This window comes from Leopardus geoffroyi, chromosome D3, assembly GCF_018350155.1.
Source record: "Leopardus geoffroyi isolate Oge1 chromosome D3, O.geoffroyi_Oge1_pat1.0, whole genome shotgun sequence".
Classification (NCBI taxonomy): Eukaryota; Metazoa; Chordata; class Mammalia; order Carnivora; family Felidae; genus Leopardus; species Leopardus geoffroyi.
In genome coordinates, this window is record NC_059339.1 from 7,605,365 (window position 1) to 7,627,458 (window position 22,094).

General features: G+C 46.6%; 1 protein-coding gene across 7 annotated transcripts in view; it reads right to left on the reverse strand.

Annotated features, from left to right (window-relative positions):
- CFAP251 (cilia and flagella associated protein 251) overlaps nt 1-22,094 on the reverse strand; it is a 68,076-nt gene that overhangs the window by 22,212 nt on the left and 23,770 nt on the right. For 6 of the 7 annotated variants that reach the window (XR_006707902.1, XM_045459695.1, XM_045459694.1 and 3 more), the window contains 9 exons: nt 21,656-21,706; nt 19,042-19,256; nt 16,482-16,676; nt 15,501-15,751; nt 15,003-15,154; nt 13,227-13,400; nt 11,841-12,025; nt 5,397-5,511; nt 4,381-4,544 (listed from right to left, as the gene is read on the reverse strand). Coding sequence is in view for 6 of the 7 variants with exons in the window: in XM_045459695.1 (XP_045315651.1) it covers nt 4,381-4,544; nt 5,397-5,511; nt 11,841-12,025; nt 13,227-13,400; nt 15,003-15,154; nt 15,501-15,751; nt 16,482-16,676; nt 19,042-19,256; nt 21,656-21,706 (1,502 nt within the window). In the remaining variant the exon portion in view is untranslated. Of the gene's footprint in view, nt 1-17; nt 3,218-4,380; nt 4,545-5,396; nt 5,512-11,840; nt 12,026-13,226; nt 13,401-15,002; nt 15,155-15,500; nt 15,752-16,481; nt 16,677-19,041; nt 19,257-21,655; nt 21,707-22,094 lie in introns of those variants that run through there. The other variant, XM_045459699.1, reaches the window with a different exon arrangement.

Genomic DNA, 22,094 nt, shown 5'->3' on the forward strand with positions numbered 1-22,094 from the left:
AATGAAGCCAAAAACGGAAAATTCAATTTCAACGTGGAACCTGGTGGTACAGCGTACCTGCCTTAACGGTAGTGATGTTCTCTCGCCGATGACAGGGCAGGCGCTTGGCAGTTTGTGGGCAATCTTCGGGGAGCACGGCTCCTCCCCTGAGGGAGGCAGGGAGGGGGGGAGGGAGGGAGGACCCCTGTGCACTGAAACCACAGCGCATCCCAGTGGAGCCGCGTCCCTCGTGAGATCTGCGTATGACCAGAGCCAAAAACGGGGTAAGTGCAGGTACACTGCCAACACTAATTGCTTCCATAAAAACTCGGGAGGCCACAAGGGACCCATGCCAGTCAGATAAAAATAACCCTCTGCTCTCTAACATGGGGTCAGGTTTTCTAAAAATAGGCACCGTAAATGGTAAGAAAACCTACTTTTTTGTATGAGACTGACTCTGCCCCGCACGAAATACACGTAATAGGAAATCATTGTAATAGCCCACTAACTGGATTTCTGCTAATCAGGCCATTAGCCTCTTTGTGGAGCTATTAAAACACACTTCGGTGCAGACCACAGCAGGGAAGTGGTTAAGTATCCAGAATCTGGAGTCAGAGGGACACGCGTTGAGTCCTGGCTCTGCCACTCGCAAGCAGTGTGGTCACGGGTCAGCGACAGCCTCCCTGGGCCCCAGTTTCCTCATCTATGAAATGGGAATAGTCACAGGTCTGCCTCACAGGGTTGTTTCGAAAATAAAGTGAAGGCACATAAAGGGTTTGACACGAAGCCCTTTGTTTTCCTCCGTGATGAGTGTTTGTTAGGTGTAGTGTTGAATCGGAAAGACCGGATGTGAATCCCAGCCCCACCACTTACTCCAGTGCTTGGGGGGGAGGGGGGGGCGGTCATTTAGCACCCTGGAGCTAGTTTCCAGATATATGGGGGTACCACCGTGGGGACACTGCCAGTCCCTGCCTCCCAGGATAGCTGTGAGCATGAAATCAGACAATGGGTGGAGAGCAGTCAGCACAGGGCCCGGCCCGGCGAAGGCTCAGTACGAGGAGCGATTATTACTGTTGAACTGGGCATCACTATACACCTGCATGGCTCTCCTCTTCAAAGAGTCAGCCACAAAAGCGTGCTGGCCCTCTGTCGGGGGAGCCCGCATAAGCAGGCTGCCTTCGGGTCTGGGGGAGCTGGTGTATTCTCCAGGGGGCCTGAGGCCCCTCTCCGGCAGGGCCCAGGCTTCACCCAGCTCTCAGCTCTGGTATTAGCCATCGAGGCAGGTATCCAGCGGACAGGGCTCCTTCTCTGTGGCCTCCAGGCCTTGTCCAGGCCCAATCCCGACAGGCTCTGTGGGAGACCACTTTTAGCCATGTGGCTCTGGAACAGGGCCAGGTAAAGGCCAGAAGCGACACAGAGTCACTACCAGGAGTGTCTGGGAAAGGCTCACAAGAGCTCCGGATTCTCTGGAAACAGCACTCTGGTGGTCAGGACCGTACTATGCACCCTACTTCCTGCCCGCCGCTGACTGACCCCAGAGAGCAAGAGAGACAGGACTGGCCTGTCCAAGCAGAGCTGGGGAAAGAAACCCACTCCCTCTGCGGTGAGAGCTCCAGTTTGTGAAATCTGAGGACTGTCGGTGGCCATGTTCACTCCGGGTGACAAAATCCACTTGTGCAGAGAATGAAGCCAGAAGCAGAGCCCCACAGAGAGCAAGTGGCGAGGGCGCCGCGTGCACACGCAGTCCCTGCACCTCGTGCAGCATGGTTACCTGAGATGCCCATGACCTTCTCATTAATTCCCCTTTGTGCTTAAGCTGGGTTTCGAATACTTGCAATAAAAAAAGGGGGTCATTAGGGCACAAAGGGCAAGGATGCTTATTGCAAACCTACTGTGTGCCGAGCCATACTTCTGGGACATGAGCTCAGTGAGGAGAAGCAGTGAACACTGTAATCAGCACATGGTAAGGTTCAGCGAATGCTCCCTAGGGGAGGAGGCAGGAGAGGAACAGCAGCTGTGGTAATCTCTACCCTCAAAACACTGATGGTATTCCCATTTAACAGATGGAGAAACTGAGACTCAGAAGTTAAGGGACTAGCCTGAGGTCATACAGCAAGCAGGCAGGAAAAGTGGTATGTGAATCTGGGTCTTTCTACTCTTGTCTGAGCACAGCAGCAGGACCCCAGGTGGCTATGAGGTTAAGCACAAAAGAGCAATGGGGGATTTAAAAACGGGTGCCAGGGGCGCCTGGGTGGCTCGCTCAGTCAGTTGAGCGTCCCACTCTTGATTTTGGCGCAGCTCATGATCCCAGGGTCGTGGGATCGAGCTCTGAGTCAGGCTCCACACTGAACATGGAGCCTGGCTTAAGACTCTCTCTCTCTCCCTCTGCCCCACTTCTCCGCTCGCTCTATCTAAACAAACAAACAAACAAACAAACAAACAAAACCATAAAAACCAAATAGGTGCCAAACAAGGGGAGGAAAAAGGCAGCATGCCGGCAAAGTCGGGACAAAGGCACAGCACAGTACGCGTGGAATGAACCCTAGGAGAAGACGAAAGGAAGGGGTCTGCCCAGGAGAAGGTCAATGTGCTGCAGAGATCGTATTTGGGCCCAGAAGCACCCTGATTACAATCATGGGAACGTGAGCGGACTTGACATCTGTACTTCACCCTACGAGTCACCGTCGTTAGACCAGCAGGGAATTTTGTTTGTTTATTTGTTTAGGGTTGTTACATTTCTTCCCATTAGTGGAGCACTGAACATATTAAGACACCAGAAACAGCAATGAAGTGCTAATTAGCTTATAATGATCCTTTGTCCCCACAACAGATTAAATTGAAATTCTCGGAAGCCTGGACTCTGGCCAGGCACCGGGAAGCCATTGGAAAGCGGGTGCCGTTTTTCACCCTTTAATCTCTACCATGATTATCGAGAAGAAGACAAAAATGAAAAGGTGTGTGTGTGGGGGGGGGGGGGGGGGGGGCGGGGATTCTGTTCTCTCAGCAGGGTGTGGCTCGCCTCCACTGTTCCAGGGACTGGCCACACACTCAGGAAGTGCTTTTCAATGTGAGAGCTCACCTCTAGCTTCGGAATTCCCAAATTCCCACGATCTGCTCTTAGGTGAAGGCAGAGGTGGAGGTCAGAGTGACAACTGCAGTCTGAAGCCAGCGAGGATCCAGAGCAGACTTACCTGGCGAGTTTTGCTTATATTCAGGTTAAGGGAAGAAGCTTCGATGTCTGCCATAAAAGAAAGATGTACGCTTGGCAGATGACAGGGGGTACACTTTCACTGGGAGCCAGGAATCGAAGGAAGGTAGGATTCTTTAAGAGGGAAGGTGCCGCGGAGCTGTCTATACCCAGCTCTCCAATGGGACGCTGCCGGGCAGGAGGCCATCGGAGAGGCAGGGGCTGGGAGAAGGTGTCGAGGGACGGGCACTGGCTCTGCCCTGGGCAGCTCAGTGAATCAGAGTAGATGAGAGGATTACTGTAGTGCTTGCCCCCCCTTTTCGGGAAAGCTCTTTAATAAGACCTTCGCAAGGAAGAACAGAGGAGAGGAAATAATGTACCGAGCCCTTAGCTCTGTGCTAGATGCCTTCCCTATATTAACCTACTCAATCCTTCTTACAAGGATCCTATTAAAGTACCTATCATTACCCCCTTCCCCCCACCGTTTCACAGACAAGGAATCTGAAGATCAGAGACGGTAAGAAGCATGCCCTGGGAGAAGCAGAAAGGAGGCTCCACATCCAAACCCATGTCTCTTGGGCCTCCAGGTACAGGTACTATCTGATCCTCAACCCGGACTTTTCCAGCCTCACCCAAGGTAGAGCGTCTCAGCTCAGGGCAGGCGGGTGTGAAGAGCAGAGTGGACACACATGTTTCAAATAAGACTCCTACTGTTTCTGTTACACGCGCTTGGGAGATTTGGGCAAGATCTTTGTAGCTGGTGCGAGTTTGCAGATGACAGAGTGGGAAGTATTTCAGGGCCCGCACCGAACAAAGTGGAATCACGCTGCCTTCGCTGCAAGTAACCTTTTATCCGCACATCGGTATGGACAGATGTCATGGGGAGGAACCTGAACGCCAGGCTGTAGGGGGTTAACACCCGTCTGCTGTTACTAGTTAAGAAAAGAGGGTCTGGGGGCACCTGGGTGGCTCAGTCGGTTGAGTATCCGACTTCGGCTCAGGTCATGATCTCGTGGTTCATGAGTTCGAGCCCTGCGTCAGGCTCTGTGCTAACAGATCCTGGAGGCTGCTTCAGATTCTGTGTCTCCCTCTCTCTCTGCCCCTTCCATGCTCGCTCTCTCTCTCTCTCTCTCAAAAATTAATAAACATTAAGCAAAAGGCGTCTACATTTGACACCTTCTTTGTGGGGGTAGGGTTCTTGCCTCAACACATACCTTAAGTTGATTTCCCATTGCACCACCGATCGATCATGCCCTCCTGCCGTGAAGGCATAGCAGCCGTCATAGGAAACGGTCATTCCAGCCACCCCGCTTGGGTGGCATATAATAGCAGATGTCTTATGTGGATTGCCATCAACAGGTAAGATCTGAAGTCCAACCTAGGGAGGAATATGTAATTGGAAATTCAGATTCAGACAACTGGGGCCTGGGCTAGGACCTCGCACATTCATGTGTTACCTCCGGTTCTGTTTACTGGAAGGACGTGTGCATCTGGAGCTACCCCACACATTTCACGTGGCCAGGGGCTCACATACACTGACCCCTGTGGGCGTTCCCTTAGGAGAGAGATGCCAGGTCCCGGTAGAGACACAGGAAGGATTTCACTGGGCTTCAGAGTCAGATATCCAAGGTTTTCCAGAATAATTCTGGAATCCCATGATTTTACGCTTTTCAATAGATTATTTAAGAAAATTTTTTTGAAATATTTATTTATTTCTGAGAGAGACAGAGACAGAATGCGAGTGGGTTAGGGGCAGAGAGAGGGAGACACAGAATCCGAAGCAGGCTCCTGGCCCTGAGCTGTCAGCACAGAGCCCGACGCAGGGCTCGAACCCACAGGCCGTGAGATCATGACCTGAGCCGAAGCCAGACGCTCAACTGACTGAGCTACCCAGGCACCCCTAGATTATTTATTAAATGTAGGACTAAGTGCAACGAGTTTGCATGTCTTTATAAGTTTTTTTCCATGTAAATAAATCAGAGAGAAAACATCCTTTGGTGACAATGTGTCTTCATGGGAGTACAGAAAATATAGTTAACGCCACTCAAAAATGCCTCCTAAGACCCATTTCCACTCATTTGTGGCAAATTTCAGTATCACTGTGGACAGGGACAGAAGTCAGGGGCTGGGCCATGACACCCAGCATCCTAGAGTCTGATCCTACTTGGGGCTGACTGCCACTCAAAACCCACAGAGTCATCTCACAGAGGCAGAGAGCAGAGGCTCATACCTTGTCTCTGTTAATAAACACCATGTAGCGTTTCTGCAGTTCCAAGGTGCTCTTCACTGGGAGGATTTGTACCTGTTCAATGGAAGAACCGTAAACTGGCCCAAGAAGCGTCTTTCTGCATGAGAAAAAAAAAAAAAATATTTTTAATTCCACAAATCTGAATGCAGTTTTCCTGACCAGCTACGTTTCATGATGCTGTATACATTTTAAATTCTGAATTTCCTGACCTGTCACTTGGCTAAGAACCTTGCTCTCAACTGCGGCTAACAGCTGCCATAAATAAGGGGCACAGCCTCAAACGGTAAATGCTCCAGGAAAGTCAGACTGTGAAGGATGCTTTCTGCTTGGAGGTTCTGACTTTCCTTCCTGACGGCTGAGTGAAGGGAACATTATGCCTCGAGAATGTGTACGGGAACAGGGGATGTGAAAAAGGCGGTGAACGAGTGGCACGCGTGGGCAGGAAGCAGGAAAACACCCCTTCCTCAGTGGTCGGCCAAGAGATTAGATGACGTGATACCTGTTGCTACAGACGCCTGACGCGCGGGTCTAAGTGCAACACACAGACTTCCGAAAAAACTGTCTGTGACTCAGACTGTAATGAGTTGTACCTCCACAATGGTCAGACTTCTTTAACTCAGACTCTGTTAGGAATCTCATCTGAGGCGAGGAATTGACGGGATGTTACCCTGAGCCCGGAGCAGGACATTTCCTGAAGCTGGAAAATGGTAGCTTCAGGACCCTGGCTCACACAGGCATCTTCTGAGGCCTAGGAGGAGTCCTGGTGTGTTTTAGTCTTAATTATATACCCCCTTTTTTTTAACAGTGCCCACAAATCCGAACACACTTCATACCTCGCAAAACCTGGATCTGTCCCTGTGAGGCGAGTAGCTATTACAGTCTTATTATAAGTCCCTTGTTGTTTGGATGTGTTTTCTCCCTGTGTCCCCTGTCCCCAGCCCATGTCTAGTGGGGACAGTACATACTCCATGTACGTGCACTGAACAAAGTACAAATCCATTAAACAGCCTTTTTTAAGGACCTTCTGCGCCAGGCACTGTGCGAGGTGCTCGGACCCAGACGTGAGCTCACAGCCTGGCAGGGACGACAGGCACGGGAGCACCGTGAGGGCAGAGGCATGGGAACAGGCAGGTTCAGGGCTCGGAGACAGCTCTGAGGAAGGAGACCTGTGAGCTGGGTGTGCAATAGTGAGTTGGAAAGGTGGAGAAGAATATGGAGGTGACAGAACAGGCAGTGAAAACAGGGGTGCAAGTGCATGGAAGATGGACCGTTGGTGGAAAACTGCGGAAGGAAAATTTAAGGGGGAAGGAGTGGGAGGTGGAGGGCGGTGAGCTGAGCAGGGGAGCAGGGCCCAGTTGTGAGGGCAGATGCTGGCCGGGCTGCAGGATGCTGCAGGGGGCCGGGGGCGGGGGGGATCAGGTTGGATGATCCACGGTCAGGTTCATACACACGGAGACTTAGGTGAAATGTCAGAAATGCTAAACAGCCACCTGAGGGACCACACGTTGGTTAGCCACAAGTCACCCTGTGTGGGGATGTCTGAGGACCTTCCCCAAGTATCCCTGAGTGGACAGAGGCGGGGAGACCATGGCTAAGAGAAGACTGATTTGAATCCCACGTGGAGGACGTGGGGCTGTCACACACCACTGGTGGGAACGTGAGCGGGTGGCACTGTTTGGTAACCAGTCTGGCAGCTCCTCATCATGGTTAAACAGTTACTATGTGATCTGGCACTTCTACTCCCAGGTCTCTACCCAAGAGAAACAGGACATGTATCTGCACGGAAACCTACACACAAATGTTCATAAGAGCCCAACACAGAGACAACACCGATGTCCACCAACAGGTGAATGAATAGACAGATGAGGTAGACATTTTTTTTATGTTTATTTATTTTTGAAAGAGAGACAGAGCGTGAGCGGGGGAGGGTCAGAGAGAGATGGAGACAGAATTGGAAACAGGCTCCAGGCTCTGAGCTGTCAGCACAGAGCCCAATGCAGGGCTCGAGCTCACGAACTAACTGTGAGATCATGACCTGAGCCGGAGTCAGGCACTTAACCGACTGAGCCACCCAGGTGCCCCTAAATGGGATACATCTATAAAATGGAGTATTATTCAGCCATAAAAATGAACACTGAAACATGCCACACCACAGATGAACCCTGAAAACAGGATGCTGAGTGAAATAAGCCAGACACAAAACGTCACACAGCCATAATTCCATACACACGAAATATCCATAATAGATAAATGCACAGAGACAGATGCAGATTGGTGGCTGTCAGGAGTGGGGCAGGAGTTGGGGAAGGAAGGAAGGAGGGTATGGGGGGTGGCTGCTAATGGGTGCAGGGTTTGTTTTTGGGGTGATGAAAATGCTCTTGGATTAGACGGTGGTGATGATTGCACAACTTTGTAAATATAGTAAAAACCACTGAAAAGGGGTAAATTTTATGATATGTAAAACGTATCTTGATTTAAATTATAAGTAAGCAAAAAAAAAAAAAAAAAGGTCGAACTATTCAGCCTCCCGATGCTTCCACTTCCTCAACAGTAAATGGGGACAATGACAATGACAGCACCTGCCCCAGGAGTCAGTGGTAAACATTAAGTAGGTTAATATACATAAAGCACTTGGGACAATTTCTGGCACATAGTAGGAGCCAGACAATGTAACTGTCACCATTGTTAAGCATATCTGACAATTTCATAAAGTTAGCATCTTTTGCTTCTAATTAAAAAAGTATTACATATTCATTGTAAACAATTTCACACATTTAGACATGCGTAAGATAGACAGTCTACCTAGACCCCCACGTTGCTGCACTCTTTCATCCCTAGATAATTGTGGGTAACAGTCTGGTGTCTGAGACTTGAGAATTTCTTTTATGTATTCTAACATATATAATTATAATTTTATGTAAAAATTATATAAATTATGGAAACACCATTGTATATGAAAATATAGTATGTCATAGGGATAGTTGCATGATACTACACAGAAGGCTGATTTTTTTTCTTTCTTTTTTTTAAGTAGGCTTCATACCTAGCACAGAGCTCAGTGTGGGGCTTGAACTCACAACCCTGAGCTCAAGACCTGAGCTGATCAAGACAAATGCTTAACCCAGCCACCCAGATGCCCCTCTTTTTTTCTTTTCTACAAGCAGTATCATGTTTCAGCGTAGTAACAAGCCATCATTTAACCAATCCCCTATTAATGGACATCTGGATTGTTTCCACTTTTGAAAATATTTTCAAACAAGACATCCTTTTACTTATGTCTTGGCATACTGGGTGAGGACGTCTGTGGGCTACATTCCTAGACATCAGACAACATGATGCAAATTAACAGCGGGCAACAATTGCTCTCCCAAAGGATGTCCCAGTTTCCACATCTCCCCAGCAGGCAGAGAGTGCCCACCCCCCTACACCTTTGCCAACACTGTGCACTGTTGGTCAACTTTATCTTTGCTAATCTGGTTCGTGAAAAATGATGTCTTGCTTTCATTTACATCTTTGATACACTAGTGAACATCTGCTCGTAGGTTTATTGGCCTTTTTCTGCGAACTGCCTTTTTAAGGTCTAGATATTTTTTAATGCATTTTAAAATTGTTTTGGATATATCACGAAAAGGCACTTCTTACCCAAGTAAGTGTGGTTATGAGGCCTTATTATTCCTACAACTTAAAAGATGCTTTATGCAAAGGGCTTTACTTTGGAGTGATGGAGATGTTTTGGAATTAGATACAGGTGGTTGTTGCATGACATTGTGAATGCATTAAATGCCAGTGAATTGTTCACGTTAAAATGGTTAGTTTTGGGGTGCCTAGGTGGCTCAGTCAGTTAAGCATCTGACTTTGGCTCATGTCATGATCTCACAGTTCGTGAGTTCAAGCCCCATGTTGGGCTCCGCGTTGATGGCTCGGAACCCGGAGCCTGCTTTGGATTCTCTGTCTCCCTTTCTCTCTCTGCCCCTCCCCGGCTTGTGCTCACTCTCTCTCTCTCTCTTTCAAAAATAAACAAACATTAACAAAATTAAAAAATAAAATGGTTAGTTTTTATGTTTTTTTAAATGTTTATTTTTTTGAGAGAGAGACAGAGCTGAAGTCAGACACTCAACCGATTGAGCCACCCAGGTGACCCTAGTTTTTATGTTTTGTGTTATTGAATTTCACTTCGATAAATTATTTTTATTTATTTTATTTTATTTTTTTATTTTTTTTTCAACGTTTATTTATTTTTGGGACAGAGAGAGAGACAGAGCATGAACAGGGGAGGGGCAGAGAGAGAGGGAGACACAGAATCGGAAACAGGCTCCAGGCTCCGAGCCATCAGCCCAGAGCCCGACGCGGGGCTCAAACCCACGGACCGTGAGATCGTGACCTGGCTGAAGTCGGACGCTTAACCGACTGCGCCACCCAGGCACCCCACGATAAATTATTTTTTAAGGGACACCTGTGTGGCTCAGTTGGTTAAATGTCCAACTCTTGATTTCAGGTCAGGTCGTGGTCTTGGGGTCATGAGATCAAGCCCCACTTTGGACTCCACGCTCAGCATGGAGCCTGCCTGACATTCTCTCTCTCTCTCTCCTCTCCCCCTCCCCTGCTCAGGCTGTCTCTCTGAAAAAAATAGTAAAAGATGTTTTATGAAAAGAAATTTTTAAATAAAAATAAAAAGATGCCTTATGCTAATTTCCAACTGATTATCAATGGCAGAAACTCCTCTAACTGTGTGGCTCTAAGTCTCTGCTTAGTAACTGTTAGCAGGAACTTCGAGCCTGGGGGCCCTCCGTGCCCAATCTATCTGCTTGGCAAAGTCAGATTTTCTCAGGACTTGCATATCTATGGGATAGTCCATGTCCAAAAGGTTTGTTTCCATTAAAGATGATGTACAAAGATTCCAGGATCGTCCTAAAATTCTTTTGCCATGTATCTTTCAAATGTCTCCTTCCCAGTGTTTTAACATTAAAAAAAAAGTTGTGCTGGATTTCTCTCCTATTCATGCCACATGACATAGCATTTCTCAGTCATTTTTCCTTGTACCCTTCTGGAAACAAATGTTTAAAAAAGGAAGAAGAAGAAGAATATGATGGTGATCCTTTGAGGACCTATCTTACTGAGAAACATTTCAAAACGATGACCTTCCTCAAGCATAGGGCTAGCTGCTATTGGCCAGTTTTCTCACTTCTTTCTCCCAGGTGAGGTCACTAATGAATTCTCACCTCTGTGTTTCTCCAGCCTCCACGCCTCTGATCTTGCCAGCCATACCACAAGGCAGCCAAACCACAGGCAGAGAGGGGATGCACCCAAAGCAAGGGCTGCACCGGCACTCAGTGGTGCAAAGTAGAGGACAGAGTCAGAACTAGGTTCAAGGATTAAGTCTCATCCTTTCCTGAGCAGCAATTTCTGTTGCATGTCAGAACCTCAGTGGGATAATACTTGGGAGCGTTGTTGAAGAAGAGTGCAGAGCCCTGGTGCAGGGACGGTGCACCATAATCTGTATCTATCAGGAGGAGCAAACCCTGGGGGCCGGGCCTAGCAGCACAAGCACCAAGCACAGATGTAGACCTACTTCAGGATGGAGAGGCTGCTGCTCTGAAAGGCTCAGCTTTGAAGATGCCCTGGGCTTGGTCCTTTGGCCGCTCCTCTATACACTTTTCCCTTCTGGAACCTTCTCTCATCTCATGGCTTTAAAGCACCATGTGCTCCTGACCTCAAACATGGACCCTGCCCAGAACTCCCACGAACTCCACTCCCCCTCCAAGATGCAAATTCCATGGTGGCAGGAACAATGCTGTTTGCATCTCCACCTTCAGCACCTCGGACAGAACCTGGCTCAGGTAGGGGCTGGGTGAATACTGCGGGAACACACGAATGCCTTCAGGTAAACTGAAAAACTCCTTTAGAAACCAAGAGTAAGAAAAATTGCACAATTAGGGGCATCTGGCTGGCTCAGTCGGTAGAACATGTGATTCTTGATCTCGGGGTTGTGAGTTTGAGCCCTACGTTGGGTGCAGAGATTACTTAAAAAATAATAATAAAATCTTTTTTTAAAAATCACACAATTGGTAGTATTCAAGTGAAAATATCTGTTGTTATCCACGAGGGAAGGATAGGAGAGTTTATAAAGCATCAGCAACTTCTCGGGTTCCTTCACAGGGTCTCAGGCACTGAGCTCTGGGTCCCTCATCTCTGTGCAGGGCTGGGCTCAGAAGAGGGCTCTGGATTTGCATCCTGCCTCTGGCAACTTCCCAGCCACGTGACCCTGGATGAGAATTTCTTAACTTTTCCATGCCTTTCTTTCCTCCTCTTCAAAGTGAGTGTGAGTAAAGGTAGCCAAGCTGCTCATGGGTCCACGAGCTGGGACGTGAAATAAGCTGGGGGCTGAGGAACTGATTTCTGCATCAGTGGGAGGCTCCTGCTGCTTACCTGCACATTTTCGTGGTGGAATTAAAAAGTTTCACTTTGTAGCCACTGTTGCAAATGAGCAGGAAGAGTTCCCTGGTGAGTGGTGGGTACCAGACCATACAGGTAGGGTAGTTGCCCTGATCGGTTCGGTGAATGTCCAGGACTTCCAGGTGGTCTTTGGAGCTCTTAAGAAGATTATACTCGATCTGCAGAGGAGCCCAGATGTTCACACATGAGGACTGAGCCAAATGAAGTCAACCCACAGTCTTATTCTGGGGGAAACAACGTTGGGCCTCTTAAGAGAAGACTTGCTTAGACCCTTGCTCCTAATAAGCTGCCATTATGGAGCATTCCTTACGAGCAAAGACAGTGAGCTAAGCACCTTAAAAACATGTTGCCTTTTAACACTCATGACTCCCCTGTCAAGTCGTACCATTGTGCCCATTTTACAGATTAGAAAACCTGTTCAGAGTGGTTCAGTGGCTTGCCCAAGGTCACACAGCTAAGAACTGGTAGGGTGAGAATTCAAATTTAGGTTCCAACTGACTCCAAAACCTGAACTCTCACAGTTATGTTATATTGTCTCCCTTAACATTATCTTGGGAACTCTTTGAGGGTGGGAACTAATTCATATCTAAATCTCAGCACTTGACCATGATAAATTAGCAGCTTGCTGAATTTCACCCATAGGTAGATTTTGGTGGCCAGGCCAGGATGAATGAATGGATGGGTGGCCATAATAAAGGAGACAAAGGGATGGAGGAAAGGGAGGGAGCGAGGAAGGAAGTTAAGATGGATAGAAACAGAACTTCTTTGACTCACGATGGGGTTACATCCCAATAAACCTATCGTAAGTCAAAAATGCATTTAACACACCTACCCTAGGGAACACCGCAGCCTAGCCTGGCCCGCCTTAGACGTGCTCAGAACACGGACATGAGCCTCCAGTTGGGCACAGTCATCCACCACAAAGCCTGTTTTATAATGAGGTGTTGACTGTTGCATGTAATTTTCTGAATCCTGTACTAAAAGTGACAAATGTAACAGCCGTGTGGGTGCAGGTGGCTGTCCGTGTACCACCCGTTGACCCTCCCGACCGTGTGGCTGCCTGGGAGCTGCTGCGGCCTCTGTCCAGCATCGCGGGAGAGGGTGGGGCCACAGGTCGCTAGCCTGGGACAGGATCCAGATTCAACCTTTCAAACACAGCTTCTACTGAAGGAGCATTGCTTTTGCACATCCTTGAGACCAAGCATCGACCCAGAGATGTTTATGCTACTATGTTATGCTGTACACTCATTTTCTCCAACATGCACTGTGGGCCCAGTGCTATACCAGATGCCAGGGACACAACAAGAATGAAATACACACAGTCCCAGTGGTGAGATAAACGGACACTATACGGCTTACCAAGAGCCTGTCTTTCCCGAGGCTCAGCAGTCTCGGCTCATTGCTGTCCAGATGAACCCCAAACAGGAGACTGCAAATGCTTTTGCGATGAGAACGAAGTCTTGCCAGATATTCCCAGACCCTGTGTCCATTTCTGACTACCACCACATAAACAGACACGGTAAAACGTACATCCTGAATAGGAGCAAAAGAGTACAAGTCATTCCTTGCTAGGTTTTGTAACTTGAAAATCATCATCATGTTTTTCATACTAATGTTGCCGTTAGAATATTTTATCCAAGAGGCACCCGGGTGGCTAGTCGGTTGAGCATTCAACTCTTGATTTGAGCTCAGGTCATGATCCTAGGGTTGTGAGATCAAGCCCTATGTCAGGCTCTGTGATGACAGCATGGAACCTGCTTGAGATTCTCTCTTTCTCTCTCCCTCTGTCCACCCCCCACTCTTGTCTGTGCTGTATCTCTAAAACAATAAAAAGAATAATAAAGAAGACTATTTTATCCAAAAATAAATTTTAGTCTATCAGAGCAAGTAATAAAATAACACCCATTTGGGGTGCCTGGGTAGCTCAGTCAGTTGAGCATCCAACTTCAGCACAGGTCATGATCTCGCAGTTCGTGAGTTCAAGCCCCGCGTCGGGCTCTGTGCTGACAGCTCGGAGCCTGGAGCCTGCTTCAGATTCTGTGTCTCCCTCTCTCTGCCCCTTCCCCACTCATGCTCTGTCCCTCTCTATCTCTCAAAAATGAATAAACGTTAAATTAAAAAAAAAAACCCAACAATACCCATTTTACAGAGGAACATACTAAGGTTAACAGTAGATAACCCACGAAGGTAATTGTCGGGGAGAGAGACACTGACACTGTGGCCTTACCCTTCTTTCTGGTCCCCACCTCTTTCTGTGTGGAAAAATGAAACCCTGACCCTTTTGCCTTTGTCCTCCCTTCTCTGTATCCAGCTACACAAAACTTAAAAGATGTAAGTTCTAAGTAGTATCATGGCTGAGAGTGAACTGGGTAGGAGAGTGTGTGAGAGCAGCCTGAGGGAAGGGGGCGCCAAAGTCAGGTGCTGCAGGGGTGCGGAGGCTCAGCTTTGGGCCCGTACAGGCAGGACCAGAGGAGGAGCCGGGCACAGAGGCAGGGGTGGGAGAGCATCGGGGACATGGTGGCTCTTACTCCTCACCCCACATCAAGGCAAGACTTGCGCATTGCAGACCAGGAGAGCTGGCAGGAAGGGAGAGGTTAAAGGTCTCGGAAAATCTTTACTGAGCTTAAGAGCCCTATTCACAGAGGGAAGGAACAGAATCCAAAACACCAGGGAAGACTGTGCTTTGAGATGAATGAGAATGTCATCTTGTCAAAAATCAAAGAGAAAGATGAAAGGATGGATGCTGAGAAAGGGGTCCAGAAACCAACACACCAAAATGAGCTGTCAGGATGGCCAAATCCCAGTCCGCAGGTCCTGAGGCCCGGTCTCGTTTTCGAGCGAGAGTCTCCCCCACCCCCTTTACAGCGGCTTTGTGGAGATGCAGTTCACACTCCACACAATTCACACCTTTAAAGTGTGCAACTCCATGGTTTTTAGTGTACTCACAGAGCTCTGCCCCATGCCACAATTTTAGAGCATTTACATGACCCCTCAAAGAACCCCGAACCCATCAGCAGTCACTCGCCAGTGATCCCCGCCCCGCCCCCCATCCCCCCCCCCCCCCCAGTCCTCTCTCCCTTTTGGTCGTAAACAAGGCTGCTAGACCACTGGATGGCACACAGTGGAAACACTTACAGCAGTTGCCATGTACTGAGAGTCATGCGAGAAGCTGACGTGAGTCACGCTGGTTCTGGAATATTTGAAAGGCTCCGGGATTTGGTTTTCTAAGGACATTGCATCGAGGATGTAAACTGTCCCTTCGGTGAAGCCGGCTCCAAGAAGGACTCCTGAAATCACAGGCCAGAGAACAATGCTGGAAAAGGACTTCACTCATTGAAGAAACATAGACTCCGGGCCAGGCCTTGTTCTAGGTGCTGAGGAGACAGCAATGAACATGACGGACAAGGACCCTGGACGGAGAAATAGACTGAAAAGCAGGAGTCTCTGGGATGAGTGCTCAGAGAGTACTAGGCACCGAACGCTGCAGGGTCCAGAGGGACAAGGTGCGTCCTCTGGCCTGCTGGGGGGAGTGCGGTCAAGGTGAACTTCCTGGAGCTGTTACAGCCAAGGGCTGCAGCCATTTGGGTCTGTTTTTGATTTGGAGACTAAGACAGGCTGATGAAATGAAAATACCTTCAGGGTTATAGGTTAGACTCTGGATGCCAAGCCCCTTCTCAAAGACCCTGCTGAAAAGGTATTTTTTCTTTTCATAATCCCACACTTTGATCATCCCACAGAGACTCCCAATGGCGAGGAGGGGTTGATATGGGTGGCAGGAGATGGCACAAATGGCATCCTTGGGCTCCACGAATAACTTCTCAAGTTTGGTCCCGTCTGTCGTTAAGTGGTACACTGTAGCGTCAGATGTTCCGATGATAAGATTCCTGTTTGCCAGGGAGAGACCAGACACTATCAGCGTTTGCAGGGAACGGGGCACGCCAGCTATTCTGCTTCTAATTGCACATGAAACGCCTCTGTCGTCTGTAATTTAGTGACATTATTAACCCACCATCTCCAAAAATATACTACCAATACCCAACAGCTTCCATTTGCAAGTGAAAAAGCCCACATTTCTACATGTAAATTGAGTCATTAAGTATGCAGATGGACAGTCAGTTGTACAATTAGCTAATCTGCACATGCAAATATTCATTTGTGTATGCAAATATGGAGTTTGGTGCACACATACAGATGTGCCTGCAAATACGGCAAGGGTAATTAAGCAGACTCGCACATAATTCAGTCTCGAAATGTTATGGCTATTAATTATCAAATGCCTTTAACCGCAGCGCTAGGGCAAACTCGGCCCGGAGAAGAGACACCAAGCTACAGCGAGGGACTGCAAACACAACAGAGATTAGAACTCAGGGATAAGCCCTTTCCAGCTTCCAGTCGCTGAAGAGTCTTAATACGAAAATAATGCCTCATTTTAAAAACTGATTAAATAGGGATGATAATCAGCCTTGGAGATCCATCTTCGAGCCCTGCAAAGGACTGAGCGATCCTGTTCTATCACATATGCTAGGAACAAGGTGAACATTCCACCGCATGCCAACTCTAAGACATCAATCATTTTTTTGGCCACTCAAATGACTAGATTCATTAACAACTTACCTTACGATAAAAAGGTCACCTTTTAAAGTGCAGTCTGGAGGATAGTTTGATTTTTCGGTAGGCGGAGCTGCTGGGGTCTTTGAAAAGGACAGGGTCCTAATGGAGCTCAGTTTGAAGTGGCTGTACCAGTTAACAATGGACAGGGTGCGATCGTAGAACTTAATGTTACCTCTAATATCACCTGTGACAATATAGCTGAAATGGAGAAAAACGTGAGTTTGTTAGCTAACTGTAGTAAGGACCAGATATCTATTGAACAGCTAATCATATGTCAGGCTCTAGACTCTGGGAATTGTCAAAACTTGACTTCATACTACCATCCAAGGCTGATTTTACTGTTATTCCACTTTACATCTAGGAAACTCAGGCTCAGAGAAGTTGAGAAATTTGCTCAAGGCCTGGGTTTGCCAGATTTAGCAAATAGAAATGGAGGTTGCCCAATTAAATTTGAATTTCAGTTAAACAATGAGTAATCTTCTAGCTTAAGTATGTCCCAAATAACATACGGGATATACTTATACAAGGCAACCCTATCAGGCCCTGTGGCTAGACTATGCAGGTGTACCTAATGCAAAATCTGTGCTCTTGCTTTACTCTCCCTGCCTTCCCAGATCAGCCATGGGCAGTGGCAATGAGCAGTGATTTACATTCTCTGCTGTGAAACCGTCTACCAGCCCTCCGATATCACCCAGCCTGGCAATAGGACACAAGCTGCTTTACAAGAAGGCACTGTTGTTAGAGCCATCGTAAAACCCTGTCCAGTCATCACAGCCAAAGGCAGTGCCGCGTGACAAAATGGCTTTTATTTCCAGTCCTCAGATCCATTCCAAATGGGCTTTTTTAAAAAAAGCCTCTAACGTAATTCTAATTGTGGGGGGGGGGAGGGGGGGCAGGGGGATGAATTTCCTCTCATATATGCAAAGTGATTAAATGAGGTTTCTGATTAATAAGCGAGGCAGGTGGGCAGAGTAATTGGCTGGAACACCTTTCACTGCCCTCTGCTGGACAGAAAAGGCAAAACAAGCCAAGTATTTTCAAGACCTTTCCTTCATGGGCTCCCTGGTCCCGTCTGGGTTTTATTTAAAACGGAGGGGGGGGGGGGGGCGCCTGGGTGGCGCAGTCGGCGTCCGACTTCAGCCAGGTCATGATATCGCGGTCTGTGAGTTCGAGCCCCGCGTCGGGCTCTGGGCTGATGGCTCAGAGCCTGGAGCCTGTTTCCGATTCTGTGTCTCCCTCTCTCTCTGCCCCTCCCCCGTTCACGCTCTGTCTCTCTCTGTCCCAAAAATAAATAAACGTTGAAAAAAAAATTTTTTAAACGGAGAGAGGGGAACAGAGGCCTGGTCTTCACTGGCCCTAACCCCCAAGTAATTAAAGGTTGGTTCATCATCAGCGGCAATTCCATCACTGTCTTCTCCACACCACTACGTGAGGACGGCAATTCACATTTCTCTTTGAAAAGCCATGCCAGACCCTCACTGCTCCCTTTATTAAAAGAAATGAAAATGAAAGCAGGGCTTTTGGAAAGCAGATGGCACAGTGGCTCCAATTATGTGGGCATGGTCCTTGTCATTTGGCAATTTTCTCCATCACTTTTGGGAACTTCTCTAGCATACTAACTTCACCTAGGGCTCCCTTGTGCCAGACGATGTGTTACAAGTTTTACATGCTTTGTCTCACAAAATCCCCATAAAATCACTCTGAGAGAGATAGTATTGTTATGCCCATTTTACAGATGGAAAGATGGAGGCTCAGCAAAGTCCCTTGCCCAGGGTCCCTCAGCAGGGAACAGATGCACCTAGAATGTGAACCCCTTTCTATCTGAGACGAAGGCTTTTAATGATCCTCTCTGAGCCCCTACAACCTCTCAAGTCAGTGAACTTCATAAAGGTCTGTTGTATTTCATCTTTTCATAATGGGTAAGTGTTATTTATTTATTTATTTATTTATTCTGAGAGGGGCGGGGGGAAGAGAACCAGTGGGGAAGGGGCAGAAAGAGGGAGACAGAGGATCTGAAGCAGGCTCTGTGTTGACAAGAGAGAGCCATACACGGGACTTGAATTCACAGACCGGGAGATCATGACCTGAGTCGAAGTCAGGGTCCCTGAGTGGCTCAACCAACTGAGCCACTCAGGGACCCTGGTAAGTGTTACTTTGTAATCAGAAAAAAAAACCCAACATAGTTATTCACGTTATTTTCTTAAAATTAAAGTATGTAAAATTTAGGGTGCAAAATAAAGTCTAATTAGTGTGGAAGAAAAAACAAGTTACTTTTTGTTTCACCAACACAAAGGGATTTTTAAAAGTAATATATGCCCATGATTAAAAAAATAATAATAAAAGCAAACCAATTAGTACAAATGAGACTATAAAAAGAGGTGAATCTAACCCCCACCCTGATCCTACTTCTCCATTCTTTTCCTCAGAGGCAACAAACATTCCCAGTTAATAACGAATTTCCCCAGAAATATTCTATGCATATACAAAATACATGTATACATCCAAAAGGGTTTTAAAATACTTTTGTAATCCTTGATAGCTACTTTTTAATTAAGTTAATTACCTATCAACTGTAGTAAGCACAGTGATGCCCTCTTTCTGCAAATGAACCAATTTACAAGGTTTGATATGAGGAAAGTCCAGAGAGGCGGAGGCAGACGATGGGGGGCGGTATATGTCCCAGACAACCAGCTTCCCTTCCATTGTTGCTGAGAGTATTTGTGTTAAATTCAAATGAAAGACTGACTGGGTTAATTTTCCCACGAGCTTGTTGAACGTCTGCATTTCAAAAGACAGATTATGAGTTACCGTTGGTAATAAATATAAAACAAAACATTTATCAATATGACATTTTATAATATTACACTGAGACACAGTAGGAAAAAGATAAAATTTAAACAAAACAATCACTAACAAACCTCTCCCTGGTGGATTGCCGGGGTGCAGGCAGTTCTGAGCCTCTGAAGGTTTGCTCAGAGCCAAGTGAAGGGTTATGTACTGTGCTAATTAAACTGTTTGCTTAAATCAAATGAAAGAGTGGTTAATCACTTGTTTATACCTGTTCAACTTCTCTTACTTTCAGAATAAGGGGTTTCAGAGATTGATAAAGAGACTAATGTCTGTCGTGAGCATGCTCCAGTTGTAAGATATCATAAAGTAATTATCCCAGTCTCATAATTATAGCCTTTTTTCCCATCAGTAGAAATTAAGTACCATACTGTACAGAAATGCCCCTGACTCCTTATGAAATGTGTGCTACAAAAAAATAAGGCACTAGGCCATCTCTCTTAGGCAACATCTTAGAGATGAAGTATAGAAAGAACCCAGAGCAGTGAGTGGAGCCCCACAGTGAATATTTAACAAATGAGTAAATCAAAGAAACTCCACATTTTGTCATGCAAGACAGCATGTCTGCTGCCCGGTTCTCCCAACTACACAGACAAGACTCTACGGTTTACCTCTATTGCCCTGAACACAAGAGGGTCAGGAAAACAATAGCTGGTTAAGCAAGGGCGTCAACTTCTTTCTAAGAGCAGCTCTGATTCAATACAAGTCATTTTCATCATTTCAAACTACAGACAATCCTCATTGTGGGTTCTGTATCTGCAAATTCACCTCCTCGCTGAAATTTATTTATAACCCAAATCAATCCTTGTGGGACTTTCAACGATCATTTGCGGACGTGCACATGTGCGAGAGGCAAAAACACTGGACTCTCCCTAGGCGCACGTTCTTAGCTGAGGTCAAGCAAGGATGCGCTCTGCCTTACTTCAGCTCTCAAATTGTAAACAAGTGTCCTTTTCGTGGTCTGTTTAGTGCCATGTTGTTTGCAGTTATGAGGTGCTTTTTGTTGGCGATTTCAGTACTTAAACTGGCCCCAAACAAGATACTGAAATGCTGTGTAGCGTTCCTGAGTGCAGGAAGGCTACGATGTGCCTTCCAGGGGACAGACCTGAGTTAGATAAACTTCATTCAGGCATATGTTCCAGAGTTGTTGGTCGTGAGTCAAAGTTAATGAATCAACATTACATATTAAATATGGTGTCTTTAAACAAAAACATACATAAAACGAGGTTATGCATCTATCTGTTGACGAAAATGTTAATGACCAGAGGCCGGCAGGAACCTAATCGTGTATTTCACCTAGGAGCAATGACTTCGTATTCACTAGATGAGGTCTGCAGAGACTTGATCCAACGTAACTGCCACAAACAATGAGAACTGAATTTATTTTGCGAAAACTTTGATTTATGAAAAAGAGCTTGCAGACAGAATATTCTCTCCTTGTATTCATCCATCTCATATTTTTTTTTGGCATGCCCTCTTAAAAAATAAGTTCCTATTGGGGCGCCTGGGTGGCTCAGTCGGTTAAGCGTCCGACTCCAGCTCAGGTCATGATCTCGCGGTCCGCGAGTTCGAGCCCCGCGTCGGGCTCTGGGCTGATGGCTCAGAGCCTGGAGCCTGCTTCTGATTCTGTGCCTCCCTCTCTCTCTGCCCCTCCCCCGTTCATGCTCTGTCTCTCTCTGTCTCAAAAATAAATAAACGTTTAAAAAAATTAAAAAAAAAAAGTTCCTATAAATCATAACAAGAGTGAAGAATGGAAGAAGAAACATCATAAGATGCTCGCCGGGGGCAGGTGACATGGGTGTCAAATGCAGAAAATGCTGTAGGAGACAGGACCCCAGTTCCACCTTGGACGGGACAGCTGGAGGCGAGCAGACAAGACAGTTTCCTCCAACCCCTGCTGCACTGCCTTCCCCCTGGTTCTTAAACCTCCCAATACCCCACATCAGGTTTTATTGCTCTGAAAACTGGGTGGCTTAAAAAGGATCCACTCATGTTCAACTATTATATCACTCCAAATTAATTTTCATTCTGTGTCTCACACACACACACACACACACACACACACACACACACACATTAGTAAATCTATCGCTCTTTTGGATATTTTCTCAGGGTAGTCAACTATCATTTCCATAATATTTTATTTTGAACAAAAGTCCATTATTTTCAGCTGGCAATTCAATATGGTGAAGGGCCCAAGTAAAAAATTCAAATGATTTCCCAGTGGTTTAATATCAAGACACCAAGAGTAGCCCAAAGCGACTAAGCTCACACATACATATTTACTCTGCACAAACTCTGACATATAAAAGTGGAACAGGCCTACTCACTTTTTCTGTTAAATGTGGGGCACTGTGAACAAGTATCTCTCTCTCTTCACACTGTTAAGTACAGAAAAAATAATCACTACTAAAAAAAAAGACCTGGTTTCCAAAGAAGAATATAACCACAAAATCAAAACAAATGCATCTAAACAGGCCCAGAGCTTTGCAATCTCTATAGATAAGGGAGGCTGCTGCCTCCAGGAACATCTGAAAACATTCTGAAAGAAAAGCAAATACATAAAAAAAAAAAAATGCCACAAATGGTTGTGACTTTAAATGGGAATGAATGCAAATCTGAATTCTATATTTGTAAGGCATTAAAGCTACAATAAATACTGGAAGTAATGACCTCCACTGAAAAATCAGTGATTCATTCAATCAGTGTTTTCGTTTTGCATTTTTAACTGAGGTAAAACCCACATAACATAAAATTAACCATTTACCA